General features: G+C 36.9%; 1 protein-coding gene across 41 annotated transcripts in view; it reads left to right on the top strand.

Annotated features, from left to right (window-relative positions):
- Positions 1 to 18,069, top strand: part of ESRRG (estrogen related receptor gamma) — a 397,162-nt gene that overhangs the window by 275,417 nt on the left and 103,676 nt on the right. For all 41 annotated transcript variants that reach the window (XM_064648204.1, XM_064648200.1, XM_064648217.1 and 38 more), the window contains one exon: positions 6,568 to 6,684. In XM_064648204.1, coding sequence (XP_064504274.1) covers positions 6,568 to 6,684 — 117 coding nt within the window. The remainder of the gene's footprint in view (positions 1 to 6,567; positions 6,685 to 18,069) is intronic.

Consider the following 18,069-nt stretch of genomic DNA (forward strand, 5'->3'; position numbering starts at 1 on the left):
GAAATACTGAGAAAGAGATGTGATTTACAAATACTGCTGGTATTACAGTAGCACGTATCAATGCCATTATAATTAGGCGTGGATCTCTATATGTTATAAACATCTCTGAAAGCCTACAGCCCACTTACAAAGCCCTAGTTTGAAACTAGAGGCAGGTGAAGTCTCAGCTAGCAAGTGATTTATTTTAATGTTTCTATAACTTTTTTAATGACCTTTTTTTACTGCTGTGAAAGTCATTTGGTTTACAGCATTACAGACCGAGATGTTCTGTGTGCTCATAAACAAACAATGACAATCTTCCATGCTGCCTTGATAGAATTTATCAAAATTGATCCAGATAAAATACAAGTAGGGACCAAATGTATATGGTTCAGACTTTCTGACTTGAACAGCTCTTCAGTGTCACCCAGGTGGCAGGGGATCAATTCCCTCTGTGTCTTTAAAGTGTTGATTCTCTCTTAAGGTGACCTAAATGCCTTTTGTTTCTATTGAAAATAAAGAAGTTGACTCCAGTTGGAATCAAAGTTAGTTAGGCCCTTATATGTTCAGCATGCCCTAATACCAGCCCCTTACTGAAAATTATAGTGGGGTTTTTTTATGATGCTTGAAACTCTTTACCTAAAGTTAGAGACTGATGCAAAAATGTCCTGCAGTCAGACCAACCAGCATCACTTTTACATTTTTTCTTTAAATCACCATATTGCTTTGTAGGAATAAAAGAAAATAAAAAAAATATTTTACAAGTTCTAAGTATATTATAGTTCAGTAACACAGTATACTGATTTCTTCAAAGCAACTCAACACAGTGATTTAACTTAAAATGTACTTTTCAGCTGGCTGTGTCCCTCTGACAAATACTGTATTGTGCTGTAGAGTTATTTAAAAACTAGATGCTCCTCCCAAGGTTTTTATTGTAACAGAAAAGGCAACATAAGCAACAGAGATTAAGCATAATCCTCCATACATGGTCCTGTCATCTTAAAAAATATTTAGGAGAAAAAAGACATTTAGGAACCAAATTTTTAAATGTTCTGTAACTCTTTGTGTACAGTATTGTTTATGAAGTCATCTGAGTGAAAAAATTGTGAATACAGTCAACTTTAAGCTTAATAATCTGTAATTCATAGACCTATCTACAGTATCACTTGAGTCGATCTGAGGATTTGTCAGCAAAAACTGGATTCAGTTAGGTTCAAATTCAACCTCATTTCAACCTGACCCCATTTCTGAAACCTTATCGATAAATGAGTACTTTTACATGTGAAAATATTTACTCATACTTAAATTCAGCTGAGTTTTGTCGGCAAAGTAGGGAGCAGAGTCTGGAAGAACTGAAACTGTAACCTGAGAAAAAATACTTTTACTTTCCTCAGTTCAGCTTCACTAAGACCTGTAAACATCAAATAGATTTTTAAGTCCATCTGGGACTTTTTCTCTATCCTTCTTTTCATAAGTTAGCATGGTGCTCTTTATTTCCAAGAGCACCTTCTTCACAGTTTCTCAGGAACTATTCTTTTCTGTTCTGGATGGATTAAGTATCAAGGTGTGACCTAACATACTGTAATTCACTGTCTGTTGGCTTAGATTCTCTCGTGTCTCTCTTTCTAAGACTTCTCTTTTATTAAATCCCGGAAGACCCATGGCTGTAATCCTGGCTACTTTTCATTTTCAGAGTTTTCATGTGTATAAGCCCACAGACAAGCAGATGTGTTTCTTTGGGTCTGTCACCCAGAAAAAGAGAGCACAAAGGTGGTAGCTGGGGTAAACCTCACTGTGGAAGGACTTAAATCCAGTGATGCAGTAGTCTCTATGAAGATTAATGAGAACACTTGTTTTTTAAATACAGGTTTTTGGAAAAAAGGTATTAGGTTACAGGAGGTCAAAGAGAAAGTTTGGGAGGAAAATGGAACATTATTAAATAGAAATAAAGAGACATTACAATGAGGTTTTGTGAGCTGATTATAGCATGAAATTATTACATTGAAGGATTGTTGCTTGGTTTGACTTTTCCTTCTTTTTGTTTTCTTCTGAACCTACATTCCCATGCAGTAGAAGTTTCAATACTGATATCTTCAGTATTCCTCCTGCTTTTTTAAGTTGGTCATGGCTACTCTTTCCAAACACATTTTCACCTTGTATCTCAGTCTTCCTCGTATCTTCTACTTGTCCAAAGATTTTCTGAGCATATTCCAATAGCTTTTAGCAATCCTTTTACATCTTTAGTGTTATAATGTTGAATATTGCAGTATGAAAAGGAAAATAAAGTTTCTGCTAAGACTTGCTGTCTGTGGCTTTTTTTGTCAGTGTTGCTGGAAGAGAGACCCCTGTTTCAGCCTGTCCCACAGACTGCAGCCTGTTTCTAGAACCAGCTTCTCATTCTCGGGATCTATGAGGTTTTAAAGTTGTAACCGTTGATGACAATAACTTAAGCCAAGGCATGAGGCCTGGTGCTTTCACTGACTTCTTCGTCGTGGTTCTCTCTTCTCTTCTTTTGTTACCTTTGGTGTCCCTGTCAGTTCTGGGCAAGAAATGGCCAAAATGGTTTTGAGAATCTTGGCTAAGTCCAGTCAGTTGCCTGTCTTGTAAAGCCATAGAATTAAGTCCCTGGACCATTAAAATTGTACTGCGTCTCCACATCTCCTTCTGGTAACATCCAAACCTCATCTGTGGGGTAAAAAAAATGGTACCTTGGCCCACTTATCCCTGAGCTGTTTGTAAAGATGTGACGGTCTGAAGCATCTAAAACCAGAGAGCTGGTTATACAGCATAAGTTTTAGCAGTTCACCTGCTCTCTCAGGATCAAACGGCATTATGTTTTTAGTGAGTCAGTTGCTTTTGATAGGCACAGTGTTAGAAGTATTTTCTCATCTTTTGGCTGAGATAATAAAATTTAATAAATTAGTAGAAAAAGGAACTAATTTTAAATAAACATTCCTCAGTGCATGAGGAGAGAAAAGGGACTCAGGCTGGCATAAATCCTATTGTATTATTCTAGCACAGGGCAGTGTTTTTGGGGAGTGAAAATTTGACATATATTTTTATTTTCAAACTCATGCTAATTTACATTACTCAGCCCTTTAACTGCCAAACTGTAAAAGTCCGTTACGCTACTGAAAGGAATATACAAATTATCCCCTGGCACTTCAGGCAGGAGTTTTACATATACGCTGTTATTCTATCAGCCAGCTAGCTGCACGATTCTATTAAGGAGTAAGTGAGAAAATTATATTGCCAGCAAACTAATTGTACAAAGGAGTCTGAAATAAGTAATCAGAGCCCAGTTCTTTCTGAAAACCAGCCAGAAGATATTATAAATTGCTCAATCGTTCTTGTCAGCCCAGTTTATAGACCCAGAGCTGCCATGTTGATTTTGTTCACTGTATAACACAGCTACCTCTCCAGCTGTTGACAAGACTGGGCAAACTTTTTCTGGCTGCTCAGTTTCAGCCTCTAGCATCCTGAAGTAAGCAAGTAAATGGTAGAGCTTCCTTCTGGATCTTCATTATTGAAATAAAATGCAGATCTGAGTATCTTGGACGGATATAGTGTACCTATGAAATTCATGTATAGAAGTAAATGAGAAATTATGAGAGCTCTAATGACCTGAAATGTGAGGTAAATTCAGTTTTTTGCCAAAAATATATCCACTCATACTAAGAGTGGTAGGTAAAACACATTTTGAGTATGATATATATCTAGATACATATCCACTGCATTTATATGTGAAGTGGTGAAGAAATGTTAGTTCCTTGACCTCTTGCTGTGGTCTAGCCATATTCTAAAATGCTGAAACACTTTAGGGGAACCAGCTATGGCCATTGGTGAGACGTGGATCTTTACTGCCACTACTATAACTCTACTGATGAGATAATTGGAGAAATTCTTTGCAACATCTTCGAAGTTTATTTTCCAACATCAAAAAAGAAGATTGAACATCTGCTGTAAAATACAATTCATTAAAGCAAAGCAGCCTAAATTGAAAGGAGATTCCCCTTCTAAGCTAAAGTACTGGAATTTTAAGTGACTAGAATAATAGCTCCTCTTAGCATTCTTTAGGTAGCAAGAATTTACAGGAAAAATAATTTACATTGTGCATAATGTGCTGCATGCTAGACTGTTGCGCTGTTTGTGCAAATGTGAAATGTCAGGGTGTGGATTAGAAGTGTCTGCTTAAGCATATGAGCAATGTTTTTCTCGTTCTGAAGGCTACTTTTTGTTGTCAACATCTGTACCTTTGTGCCTTTTTACAAGGGCTCCTGCTACATGGGAGTGCTCCGCCTGCCTTGGTACAGAGCGTTGGTGCTTGAAGTTCTGTGTTGTAATTTCGATCTTGCTTTTCATCAAGATCATTTCTGACCTTGTGTAAAGATATCTTTGATCTTGTGCAAAGCATTTCTGATTCCCTGTTTCTTTTTTTTTTTTTTTTTTTTTAAGGAGAGATGGTAATACATGTATTACTATAATATGATGAAGTTAATTAGGTACAATTTGTGAAAGGCTTTGAAGGTCTTCCTATGTAGTGGTTGTGCCTTACTAAGAATACTTCACTGGAGTGAGAGGATAATGTGAATCTTTTTTTAAGTTTGCCCCTAAGTTTTTTAAGTTTCTATGTATTATTCCGAAAGTGTTATTTTCAGACTTTCCTGATGTGGACCAGAAAGTTTTGCCGGAACTGTTAAGCTGAATTCCCTAGCCACTGTATCCTTTAGTTTCTTGAATGCTTTCTTCATAGGAGCTAAGGAAGGGGAAGAGGACTAAACTGGTTTGAGTTTTGTCAACAAGATCTATTAGCATTCAGACATACCAAGATCTGTTTTACTCACCAACATTGCTAATCCACTCATGCAGCAATGTCCAGGAGGAAGAAAGCCTACAAAGGCCTGAAAAGGTTCTGCCAAGTATGCTGGCTGTGTTGGCAGAATACACATTGCACCATGCAGAACTCCTTTATCATAAATACTTAACCAATTTTCAATAGATGTAAGTGGTTTAAGTATTACTTCCTGTTGAATTAGCAGTTGCTGAGCATTTGAGTCTTTGTGCAATCCTGCAATCCACTAATGTGATATTTAATGAGGAGACATCAGTCTGGAGAAAGGTAGTCAATATAAATCAGTGTTTACAAAGTGTGATTAACTCTGAAATATTTCATCAATGCTGTGGTCCCAGGCAGACTCTATGCTAATTATTAGAACCTGCACATGTTTCAGGGGACTTTGATGGACCCTGAGTGCAGCAAACATGGAGCAGCAAAATTGCAATTATGCTCGGACTGTCTCTGATGACAATTTATGCATTTGGTGTGATGACCTCTTGCTTCCCAAGAGGGCAATAAACAGAATGCATTTTCATTAAGATACTAATGCACTTAATCACAGGGGGAAAGGGTTAGAAAATAAAGAAATACCTTTAAAGCAAGATGTGACAGCCTGATGGGGAAGATACTTTATTCAAAAGTCAGTTTCCTGGTGAAACTTCTGACTGCTGCAAGGTCTGTCATACTGAATGTAGTCATGGGCAATAGGATGCATGGCTGGGCAGATGAGTAAGCTGAACTAAGCTGTTTTGTGAAAAGTGCAGTGGTACTAGGGCAAAAGAGAACAGATGTTCTCCCATTTGGACTTATATACTCAAAGATGTGAGTTAAAAAAACATAAAGAAAATTAGTCATATATATTTTACTAATTCATTTACAGGCTTTTATTTTCTTATTTTTGGGGTGAAGTATGTACTAAGCAGTAACCACAAGGGAAAAAAAATAAAGAGACTGTTTTGCCCAGGAGGGCTCACATTTAAGGATCTAGCTTGTTTTAGGCCTTAAGGAGAGCCGGGAGAGGGAGACACAGAGGCAAGCATCTCTTCCAGTTTTTGTTATTCTGACAGCTTGGCAAGAATGATCCTGTTCCTGATGCTTCTCAGTACAAAAACTTGGTCTAAAGTATAGAGGGAAGGGGCGATGTCTTGGAGGAGAGATGTGACCTGGCAGCTGTAGAAATGCTAGATGTGGTGGTAGCAATGCTGGCGAGCCCTGCCTGATACACTGTGCCTGCTGTAGAGGAAGTAGTAGGGTGAAACTCTGTAGTACCTGTTACAGTTGATTGTACAGTAAAGCATGGCAGTCCTCTTTATGTATTCTAAGCAAAGAAAGGCTAATGAAGTTGGCAAAAAAGGAAAATGAAGAGTGTTCAGACTAGGAGCTAGGCACGTGACTTGGTACAGAAAGTAAATGATGAAATTTCTTCCTTCTACCATGAGGAATAACCTAGGTGAAGGATTTTGCTAGGGACCATGTATGGAGTCAGACACAGACCCACATTAATTGTGGTTTTGTGTATATTTCTTTCATATAGATATGTCTAGATTATTAAAAAAAAAAAAGGAAAAAAACCTCATCTTTTAACTCAGCTGTTCATTTTTACTTGCAAGGTGTTTCCTTTCTGAAGCACTGTTTGCTCTTGATATATTCCAAAATGAAACACAACAGCAATTTTACGAGTGCTTAGTATGTCCATTGTGTTGGTTAGTCAGTGCCTCTGAACACTTCTTTTCCTGTACTTTCTGTTGCAGGTAACATAGAATACAGCTGCCCAGCAACGAATGAATGTGAAATCACAAAGCGCAGACGCAAGTCCTGCCAAGCCTGCCGCTTCATGAAGTGTCTAAAAGTTGGCATGCTGAAAGAAGGTAAGACTGACCAAGTCAATGTGTATCTCTCTGCAAACATATGCAACAACTGTAGGGCAATCAGGAAAGAAGAGAGACTGGTGAGTGCTCTAATCAGTTGTTGTGAAGGCAATTTTCATGTATACTTGCTCTTTTTGATAGTCTGCTTCTCAGCTATCGAATCATGCTTTATCCACATAGAGTTCATCACCTCCAGAGTATTTCTAATCTTACGTAGTACAGCAAAATGTACCTCAGCAGACAATCTCCTTCAACAGGTAACTAATAGAATAATCATCAGAATTCTCAAAGATTTCTTTCCTCCATTCCTTATCCACTGTTAGTCTGCCCCAGTTCTGGCAGAAAACCAAAACACACACTGTGCCTTCTTTTCCCTGTTTTTACTCAGTCTTCACTATATCAGGACAAATGAAAAGGTTACTTCTCAATTAAACAAGTATAAATATTAAGTATCTGTACTGAAGTTACTGTAACTACACTGGAGCAAATAATGGCATGCAGAAGAGGAGAATCCATCCCCTCTCTCTTTTTCCTTAATGCATGTGAGAACCCCTATCCCTCACTGTAAGTATGAGCTGAATGTTTTAATTCATCATTTACATTTTGAAGATATTAAATAACAGGTAAACATAAAATATTTTCAAGAAACGGTGCTGTCTCACCTGGAACCTGATTCCTGTGTGTTACTGAAAGAGGCAATTCCTTAAATCTTAGTTGCCTATTATGCACTTTTATTGCTGTTAATGTATATGCAAAAATAGATTTTTATGTGCATGTATTTTATATGCTGTTACTATAGAGCACTGTAACCACCAAGAAAGATGTCATGGACTTCTGAACTAGATAAACATTTGAAATAAAATCAATGTAATGTTCTCTAAATATTAATATCCAATGGAGAGTACTTTGTGTTAAGCAACAACTTTAAAAATAGTTCTATGCAATTTTGCTTTGTCAGTGCTTAAAACTCAGCTTTGATAGCTGGCTGATTTTTGCAAATAATTTGATGGTAATTTAAAACAGGTTTGAGTATACAGCTATCAGGGTAAAATCCAAGAACAACATAGACCAGTGGAGAGATGATGAGCAAATTAGGTCTATCACGCACCTACAGACATATTCTTATTGGATTATACTTACTAAGAATAAACCTTGTTCTGTGCAACTGCTTTGGCAGATGCTATGATCCTGTGAGCCAAATCCTGCTGTCCTTAGTCTTACTTGAGCAAAACTCCTGTCAGATTCAATGGAGATTTTGCCTCAGTAAGAACTGCAGGATTTGACCCTCTCTTCCAGTGGTGATGGGAGAATTCTTACTTGCCAAAATCCTCGTATAACTGACCACTAGGAGCAGTTACTTAAAAGTGAAATTAGGATGCTTAGATAAACTGTAGGAAGAAAGAGATGACTGGGTATGGCACCTTTTGAAAGGGACTGTGCTTCTTAACATCTTTTTTTAGTAAGTTAAGACCCCATATCACTAATAACCTAATATACAGATATATTGGGCAACTTGTTTGGAAACGAAACAGTGCTATCAAGAGTACATGCAGGTAAATTGATATAGTCCTTTTCTTTTAAATTTTGAGGGCACCACTGCAAATCCATTAACATATATATTGAAAAGTCTAGGCTGTGTGCAGCTTCTGGGGCTGCATGAGGAAGTTAAGTGTCTCTTCTACAAATGAGTAATTATCTCAGTTACCAAAATTGTGCACACATTTACTGTGTTTCTGCATACAATTTTGTTAACTGAGATAATTTAGTTAGACAATCCAGATGTATGTTGTGAGTCAGATTTTTTCTTATGAATGTTCTTTGTCCGTGAATTCAAATTAATCCCACAAGTTTTATTAATCAGAATTTCATAAATTTTCTGCTATTAAAGTACATATCTTTTTCTGAATGTTCTACAATGACAAAATGACTAGTTGCTTTGAAAAGAAGGTTTCTTTGTTAGCCTCACTCTTGGGCACATCTTAGTTCTTCCATGCATGTTATGTGCGGTTTTTCTGTCAAAACACAGTAAGATTTCTACTTATTTTTAATTACTGAGCCTTTTAATTTAGGGGAGAATTAGTTTAGCTTTTCAGGTGTTGCTTATCTACCACCTAATAGGACAACCTACAAGAACCTATAAGGGCATTTTATTTTCTTTCCCCCTTTAGTGGCCACTTTTACTTTTGAAACCATACATTTGTAGGACTGTACTTGTAACAAAGAGGGTTTTTCCTAGTGTTCTTGTTGGAAGGTAGTTTTGGAGATGAGTGTTGTTGTTTTTACCTATGAGAAGGTCTGGGGATGACTTTTTGGCTGTCCTTTATGTACAGTATGAAGAAAGATGATATACTGGCTTCTTTCATATGTAAAGTGGTATAAATTTATTGATTAACATGGACTTAAAATAAGCTGAAATAATTCTTGCTGTATCTTAAAAATTTCTTTATGTACAGACAAGGATTTCAGTCCCGTGCAGCATGTCAGAGATCATGCTGCAGTAAATCTATTCAAATGTAAACCTGTTCAATTCAATTACCAGTTTATAATAAAATTTGCTGCTGCAGCCTCCACGTTTGTCACAGCAGTCTCTACATGCTGATGGCACAGCATGCCTGGAAATTGACAGCCTAAATCTATTTACAAAAAAAATTTAGTTGCAGACCTGAAATAAAATCAAGTTTAAGCAGCTTTGAGAGGAGCATCACATTTCTTACAAGAACTGCACATCTGCCAGGGTGTATCTTCTCCAGAAATCTTATGCTGTTTGTGGGGAGTTTTCTTCTAGAAATTTGCCTTAACAAACATTTCTTTTAAGTATAATCCGAAGTGAAACAATTATCACAGTTCTTCCTGTCACATTTTGGAGGACTTTATTACACTGTCATTTTGTGAATTGTATAAATGATAGAAAATCACAGAAATTTTATGATTTCTGTCATTAAAATGATAGAAATCAGAGTGCCTGGAAAAAGATTCTGAATTTTAGTTTAGCTTCTGGGGCAAGGTCCAGAAACCACTTATAGCAAATGTATAGGGTGGCATCCCTTATGACATCTGCGTGTTAATCATTTATTATGGCAAGATAATGGTGTTTTTATCAAATGTCCATGGTTTCTGCAAGAGACATAGTGTTACAATTTTGGGGCTGTATTTTGGTGTCAAATTCTGGGAGGGAATTGGATTTCTGGTCAAATGTAATACAGAGGGGAGTGGGTATTTTTGGTACATATTCTCAAGAGTGTTGATAGGCCAGAGCCAGCAACACCTAGATCAAGATTCTTAACAATTTATAAGTCATGGACCAGCAGCCAGAGAAGGAATGGTAAAGTAATGCCGTATTGGGCTAAGCTGGAGTGGGATTGAGGTCCTGGCTCCTGTCTGCATCTCCTGTTGACTGTCACAAGAAAGTTAGTACAGACTGATCCAGATGAACGTGTCCTTTTGGTTTAGCCCATGGATTGTTACTTGAAAACATGTCTGGGTGTATGGATGTTAATTTTGAGTATGTGTCATTCTTTATGCTGAAGCATTCAGCAGATGCTGATTAGCTTTTGAACATATGACAAATATGAGGGTGTCAAATTTTCATTTACTTTTCTAGGTAATGATTATTAGCAGCACAGCAGAATACATTTCACTCAAAGAAGAAATTTAACATTTTTGCTATTTTTAATTTTGCGTGTCAGTATAATGAAAAGTTGGATTTTCAAGTATTACAGTTGGTTCTCCCAAATTACAATTTCTTTGACTGGACTTATGTTTTGATGGATTCTCTCAGATTCATGAGAACTGGTGAAACAACATTTAAGATTCTTGTATAGTCCAGGGAGAAACTTTTTAAATGTATCCCTAGAGATTTCTTGAAATAATATTGCAATTGCTAAAAGAGTGCAGGGAGACAAATATAAGAATTCACCTTTTTTAAAAATGAACATTTTAAAGACATTTCATAGTTTTCAATTCTGTTAGTTTATACTCAGTATTTTAAGTTTGGCCTTTCAAACTCTTTAGAAGCTGATGATTAGTTTGCTTCAGGTGGTAGAATTAAATCTGTGTTCATGAGCAAGATTGGGTGTTTTAGCGATTTCTCTTTTTATACGGCTAGTTGGATTGAGAAAAAGGGGTTGATGCTCTTCCTTTCTAAGAAGGAAATTGGGATGTAAAACTGTGCAAGATGATATGGGAAATCATGGGTAGTTATCTGCCTTTTTACCTTTCTATTGCTAGTTGATCTGGTTAAATTCTACATTTAATCTTCAGTTAGTACTATATGCTTTTTAATACTATCTGTGGGGCTATTTACTATCATGTGTTTGTGGTAGAAGATATTATTCCAAGTTTATTATATGACAGATCTTGCTCAGAAGAGCTGCCCATGTGAAATAATTCCAATGGAGTAATTATTCCAAAATAAAATTACTTTTTGTTTCAGACATAGCATTTATATAACTATTCTTCAAGAGGTTGTTCCATATGTTTCAGTTTTCTCCACAGAGGCAAAGCCATAGCCTCAATTTTATCTGTCCCTGTAGTCTAGGAAGGTTAAATATTGCAGTTCACTAACTCAACTTTTCGACTATCTGAAATATTGTATCCTGTTTTACTTCTCACAGTTCTGTGCAACGCTAGTTCATACTTCTTACAGGACTGTTGACACCAACACATCTCCCATGTATCTCTCATTTCTGATACCTGGATGTTTTCAGAATTTTTTACAAATTGTGTGCAGTGGCTGATCTGTGTTGCTTGTTATTTCAGAAATTCTACTTCATAAGTGGGTGATACATGGAAACAAATCTAAGTTAATATGAAAAGTAAACCATAATAAAATGCCAGAAAATTTGGGTTGCTTCGTGTAAGTATGGTTGTATTTTTCTTATGAATGGATGGCCTTTAAAAGTTATCATCAGTCACTTTGTACCCAGTTAGAATAGGCAGAGTAACAGAATATCAGCTTAATTAGTCCAACAATTACAAATGAGAGGCCAGATCCTCACCAAGAATTAATGGAGGCTCTTGGAGCTAGATTAGATTGGTGTTCATTTGGCAGGTGTAGCAATCTATGCTACAGGGCAATCAGCAATATACCTTTTTGTGTCTGTGAATCTTTACCATTGCTCATATGTTAGCCATCATTCAGGCTCTAAGAATGAATAGAAACTCTCACAGCTCATCATCTGGCAGTGCTGAGGTCAGTGTAACCCTTCCCATCACAGCAGTGCAGTTAGCATGTTGTACTTGCACTTCTTGCTGAGTAGCCCTTAACACTTCTCATTCATTGGTTTGCTTGGTTTTTTTTTTTAAAAAAGCTTTTATGCAGTCCCTCAAAGTGACCTCAGCATCCCTGGGGCAGTGCTAAGGCAGTAGTTACAATTTGCCTTGTAAAGAAATTCTGTACTTTTAAGTTTTTTCCTTCAGCAGTGAGCTGAATAAAAGCAATTACAGGCAGTTTTAAAAATGGTTGAATGTTTTAGATGGTCATGTAATGAACCAGAAGATTATCACACATTAGTTAAAACTTTTTCTTAACATGCTAAAATTGGGGTTCTCTAAAATATTTTTGCTTCCCACTTTGAGGGATTTTATAATTCAAATATAAGAATACATTTTTAAAAAGAGGTGTGTGTATTTTAAAGCACAAATTACTGACTTTATTATACAAAGATTACCATATGAACATCTTTGGCTTGTGTTAAGCAGCAGATCGGATTAAATTATCATATTGATCCTTTCTGGTTTTGACAATCTATGAAAATGAATCCTATGCAGCAAGGAGAACAGGCAGCTTGAGTTTACTCTTACGTAAAGAGATGCGTGATATGAAGAGAAGCAGATTAATGGATTCTCTCTCAAAATAATAAATAAAACTAAGCAATCTTCTTTATGACAAAAAATGTGTTATCACCTATGTTTTGAGGATAGTGAAAAAGCCTGCTTAATGGGATTCCTTCTAACAACATCTCTTTTGAAAAGACTTGTGCATAAGACATTGCCAAGGTAAATTTCTCTCACAAGTCTAATACCATTACTCTGCCAAGAAGAAAGCAGAAATTATTGTGGAAGAAGTTTTAGTTTCTGCTGCCTTCAGAAATTAGAACAAAGGAAAGGAGAAAGCATTAATGGTATTCGAAGAAAATATTTCTGTACAGGATGACAGTTAGTAGAGCAGCATTGACCTCAGTGATATTTCTTATGCTCTCTATTGTAATATTACACTTAAGGAGCTCCTCCATTAATGCAGGATATTAAACAAAGCTCCTGTGTTATAACATTAAGAGATAACACAGTGTGTCTTCTGTTGAAATCTCTTCCAAATATCAACTCTGTTATATGTTTCAGTGTATTATGAGGGAGTTCAGTTTCTAGCACAGGTATTTTTTGCAAGTGTTTCTTTTCTCTTGCCTTCTTCCCCCTTTCTTCCCCTCCTTTTCCCCCTTTTCTTCCTCCTTTTCATTTCTCCCTTTCCTTCTGTTTCCTCCTTCCCCGTTTTTCTTTCCCCTTTCCCCTTTGCACTCCCTTTCTTTCTTTCTTTCTTTCTTTCTTTCTGTCTTTCTGTCTTTCTTTCTGTCTTTCTGTCTTTCTTGTGCTTGGTTTAATATATACTGGGATCTGGTAATTCTCCTTGGAAACAATAGAAACTAATCTCTAAATGTTGTTGGTGTTCATAAGTAGGCCTCCTTCCTCCTAACCAAAATGTGACCTGATAGCCCAGTTCACACATTAGAACTGACAGCCCAATTTGTCTGCCCTAAAACACAGCTCATGACTATCCACTCTCTGTAACTGATGAGTAAGGACAAACTATTCAACTGCAGGTTAGTGTTTATAGTGAGCTCAAGCAACTAGCATTTCTATGCACCCATTAGAATAATACTGAAGAAAAAAACAAATATTGGAGATGTGGGTGTTCTTTTAGAGTTCAGAAATCACATGAAAGCACCTACAGCTCAGACCAGGTGTTGGCCTCCTGAGAAGTTTTCATGGTGCTAGTGTTGCAGTATTGTGCCACTCTGGTTTATGTTCTGTCTCTTAGTAATTTTGGGGAATAAAACAGAGAAGTCCCAGCAATTCACTGGATTTAGTCTTAAAACAAAATTTCTCTCTTTCTAGATACTATTTTGTTTGACAGTTGTACCTTTATACAAGTACTCCATCCACTTTCATAAAATAAGATGTATGAAGTAAATGTAGAGAAAGCAGTATCATTTATATGTCTGAGTTTGAGAGCTTTCTACATTTCTTGGCTTTACACAGATCTGTAAATGTGGAGTTTTTTATGTTAGCATTTGTAAATCTGAGGTCAAAGCTGTTTGCTGGCTTACTTGTCTGCAGCTTGAGTCTGCTCCCAGAGTCATCGCTGGTGAGAATCCTGGTGACAGCACTTGTTTGCAGGGTCAGCCAAGCAAAGAATGCTTTTGGTCTATAGTTACTTTCTATTTTAGTTATTGAAAATAATCTGAAAGATTTTGAATGGGATTAAATTTTACAGTATTTTTCTTAGTGCACATACCTATTACTTCCTCAGAACTGGAAGGAGTAGGTTCTGCAGATTCATGAGTCTACTTAAATTGAAATACTATTAAAAATTAATCACTTTGTACTAATATTTTCTCATCATAATCTGAGGTGGTTAACCGAATGTCCTCATTTGTCATATTTCTTCTTTTGATCCTAAAATAAGGGAGCAGTATTTTCCTAATTTTCTAGCAATTATTCAATTTTTTAAAAAAGATGTTCATTGAATTTAGCCTCGTGAATATTTGCTTATGCACTGAAAGTACAGTGACAGCAATATAAGGGGTAGGGGTAGGTAGAGACAAGTCTGAAGGATGTGGGACTGTGTACCATACAGCACCTTTTCCCATGAGCTCCCAGACAAATAGCTGCCTTTCATTCCTGGTCTCTACCACCCATAAACACATACATCAATGTGGCACTGCCATTTATCGCAGAACGCTTAATTCTTATACATGGGTCCTGCCTTATATTAAATAGGAGTCATTTTATAAAGAGTATCATTAATGTTGTTTGTATTCTTCACTTTTCTCTGTTTCTGCTGTGCAGATGTTTGCACATCCCCTGCTTGAGTGCAAGTCGCATCTCAGGCAGAAGGTGCGTTTAATGGTGATGCATATGTGTATCTCTGAAGTGCTATTCTGGAGCCAATCTTTCTGTATTTTACTTAGCCCTTGCTTGGGCAGCACTTGCATCTCCCCAATAAGACTCTTGCTGTGTAAGATTTTAGAAACAACAGGATGTAAGGTAGGATTATTTGGGGTGAAGTGCTGAAATGATGCAAGTGCTAGTAATTAGAACCCACGTGACAGATATACAGGCAGACTTTTGCTGCTTGGGATGGATTGGCACCAAAAAGCTTAGAGGTTGAAGAACTCTCTTGGCCCCTTCACTCAGTCAAAGCAATGAACGTGTTGAGAAGCACTAAAATTTCCATCTGCAGTGGTTACCTCTGACCTCATATAGTGCTATCCCTCAGATATTTCATACTTCTTAATCTCTTCTGTCCTACCAAAAAAAAAAAGTTAGAATCAATATGGGGTTTGGGGCATCAGTGTAACTAAGCCACAGCCTTCTCTCTGACCAGTCATTACCCTTTTACAAGCTGAGGTGTTTTTGCCAGTGGTGAGCCTTTGTCAGTTCTACTCTCTGAATCACTATGTGAGGCTGGAATATTATTTCATTTGCATTTTCCAGTGTGGCTTTTTTGTTTGAAAGTCAGCAGCCTAAAGTCTGAAATAAAAATGTGATTCAGCAAAGAATTGGTCTTTTTTCAGATTTTGACATGCTTACTAGCTATTCTGGTAATAGGGTTCATCTAACAAGCTTTTTCTTTTTTTCCTTTCTTTTTTTTTTCTTTCCTTTTATTTTCTTTGGGTATTTATATTACAGAAAAGAGAAACTATGGTGGGAGTCTGTTGCACTCATAATAGTCACTTAATATAGTTATTAATCTTTATAAATGAAAAATATAGCTTTATTTTAAGCCTCAGTAGGCTTTTATTAGATTAATGATTCTGGAGAAAGTCAAACACAAGCTATGTTAAATGTATTCAGTTACTGAATAATATCAATATTTTCCTTTCTGCTCTTTATTGTTCCAACAAAGTTAATATGTTTTTCTATTTTTCTCTTCTTAGGCATCTGTTTTAGTTCTCTGGATCATCAGGTGAAAGATCAGAAGTCAATTTGATTCATAGTTTTAGTGTAGCAGATCCAAAATCAACACTCTGTAGTACGTGCTTGCACAGGGTCTTATTTCAGTCCACATTAAAACAGCTGATTATTCAAATACTTAATTTAGATAAATAAAACATATTCTAAAAGAAAGTTCACATTCTATAATCAGCTTAACTCCAGTCTGTGTCCTTAGTGGTAGAATTTTTGGTGTGCTGTAAATGTTTTGCAGCAAAACTGCTTGACTAACTAGAGAATGTTGGTAACTTGCTGCATGCTGAGCACATGCAGACTGTAGGAATCAACAAATAATACAGGACCATCATCCTCATCTTTTGTCTCCTCTTTTCTCCCTTTTCTAGCCAAGCAGTAGTTCATACAATGCTGTTCTTGTCATTTTTAGTCAGCAATATAAAAATTATTTCACCAATGCCCTATGTCTAATAGTCCTGTGGGTGGCTGGCTGAAGACAGGCCATGTCTTTTGTTCGGATCTGAATCAATCAACAGATCAGTCTGATATCATTTGTTCATTGTAGAGCCACATGTTGCTTTTCATGTCTGAAAGATTATGTTTACAATGGTCTCCAGTGTCTGCTTTTCCTATGCTCTGTCTTATTTTCATATTTTTTTCTAATTCAATGAAAGCTTTAGAAACGGGCACCTTAGATTTCATTGCGTGGCCAGTCTCACGTTTCAGTGGATAACACTTGGGAAGAGGAACTTATCTGTCCTAAGTCACCAGAACTGTTGCGTTTCTGGATATGGTTCATGGAATCAACTAAGGTACGATGACTTAAGAGATGGCATAAATACACTTTGGATCCAGATTGAGATCCGTGATTATTGGAATGTTGGGAGAAGTCTTGCTCTGAACTGATTTTTCAGTTCATAGACCACTTACTGATTTCCCTTTCAAACTTTTAATGAAAGCTCTTAAACTTCCAAGATGGAATAGACTGCTAAATATTGAAGCAGGAAAATTAGTGTTTCCCTTTAAAAGTAGAAAGCTGTTTTAAAATACCAGTTTACATGTATTGCTTTTGTGAATTCTTGCTCAAAAATGTATTAGAAAAATTTCTGGTAAGTTATACCTCAGGTGAAGAACTGGGCTGAGAAGGGAAGCTCTAAGAGTAATGGTCTGATTATGAAGAGACTAAATAGGCTCCTTCTCTTCAACAGCCCTCAAGAGCATCACCCCAAAATACAAATCTCTGACTGTATTTCAGACAAAATAGAAGTTGGAACACCACTGAGTATGGTGTGCACAGCCATTGTCTTTGCTGATCTTTTTGTCTGACGGAGTGTGCCACATGCCCCACTGCTTGATCTTGTGTGAGATGCAAAGGAATACAGTAATCAGAGAACAAAGCCACAGAATAGCTAAGATGACATAGGATTCTTCTCTTTTCTCTTTTTATCTTCTCTCATTTTCATGATTTTCTATTCATTTTCCCCTGCCATGCCACAATTGTATTGGAAGAATGCTGATGAGAAAATAGTTACTGCAAGTACATGTCTTCCAGGCAGTCTTTTTCTGGCCAGGTGGGAGAGAGAATCATTAATTTCATGAGGTTCTTGTTGCCTGACTCACTGTTTCATGAATCCTACTCAGGCTGAATGACTGTATTTCCTTCTGGGCATGCTGGCATTGCTGGAGATATCCATCCTGGCAAGATGCTTCAGCTCACCTCCACTTAAAATACTTGTTATGGAAGTATTCTTAAACACAGCTGATTAATGAAGTTAGAAAAGACATTTGAATGCAGAGTATGAAGGCTTCAAGCGTTGGTGTTCCTCTCTAGGGAGGTGCGTGCGATCAGAAAGCATTCTGAATGCTACCAATCCATCTCATTTTGTTCCCATTTGTTTTCTCTAATTTCCAGCCTTTTTTAATGCTGGTTAGCTGAAATAAGTCCTCTTTCCCTCCTCTCCGCCATTCCCTCCCCCTTTATGGAATAGCCCATGACACGTGCCTGTAAAGTGGCTTCTTGGGAATTTGCAAGTCTTTGAATGTGTTATCTGATTAAAGGGATGTATGTGTCTTTAATTCTCGTCTGCAGTTTCACCTTTGACCCCATCTGTTAAAGTGGAGAGGAGTTGAGAGTCAGCAAAGTCCCAGATTCAACCCAGATAACCTGCACTGTGCACATTTGAATGCTTTAACTCTTTGATTGCCCCTGAAAACTACATA

Source organism: Pseudopipra pipra, chromosome 3 (genome assembly GCF_036250125.1).
Source record: "Pseudopipra pipra isolate bDixPip1 chromosome 3, bDixPip1.hap1, whole genome shotgun sequence".
In the NCBI taxonomy this organism is placed as follows: domain Eukaryota; kingdom Metazoa; phylum Chordata; class Aves; order Passeriformes; family Pipridae; genus Pseudopipra; species Pseudopipra pipra.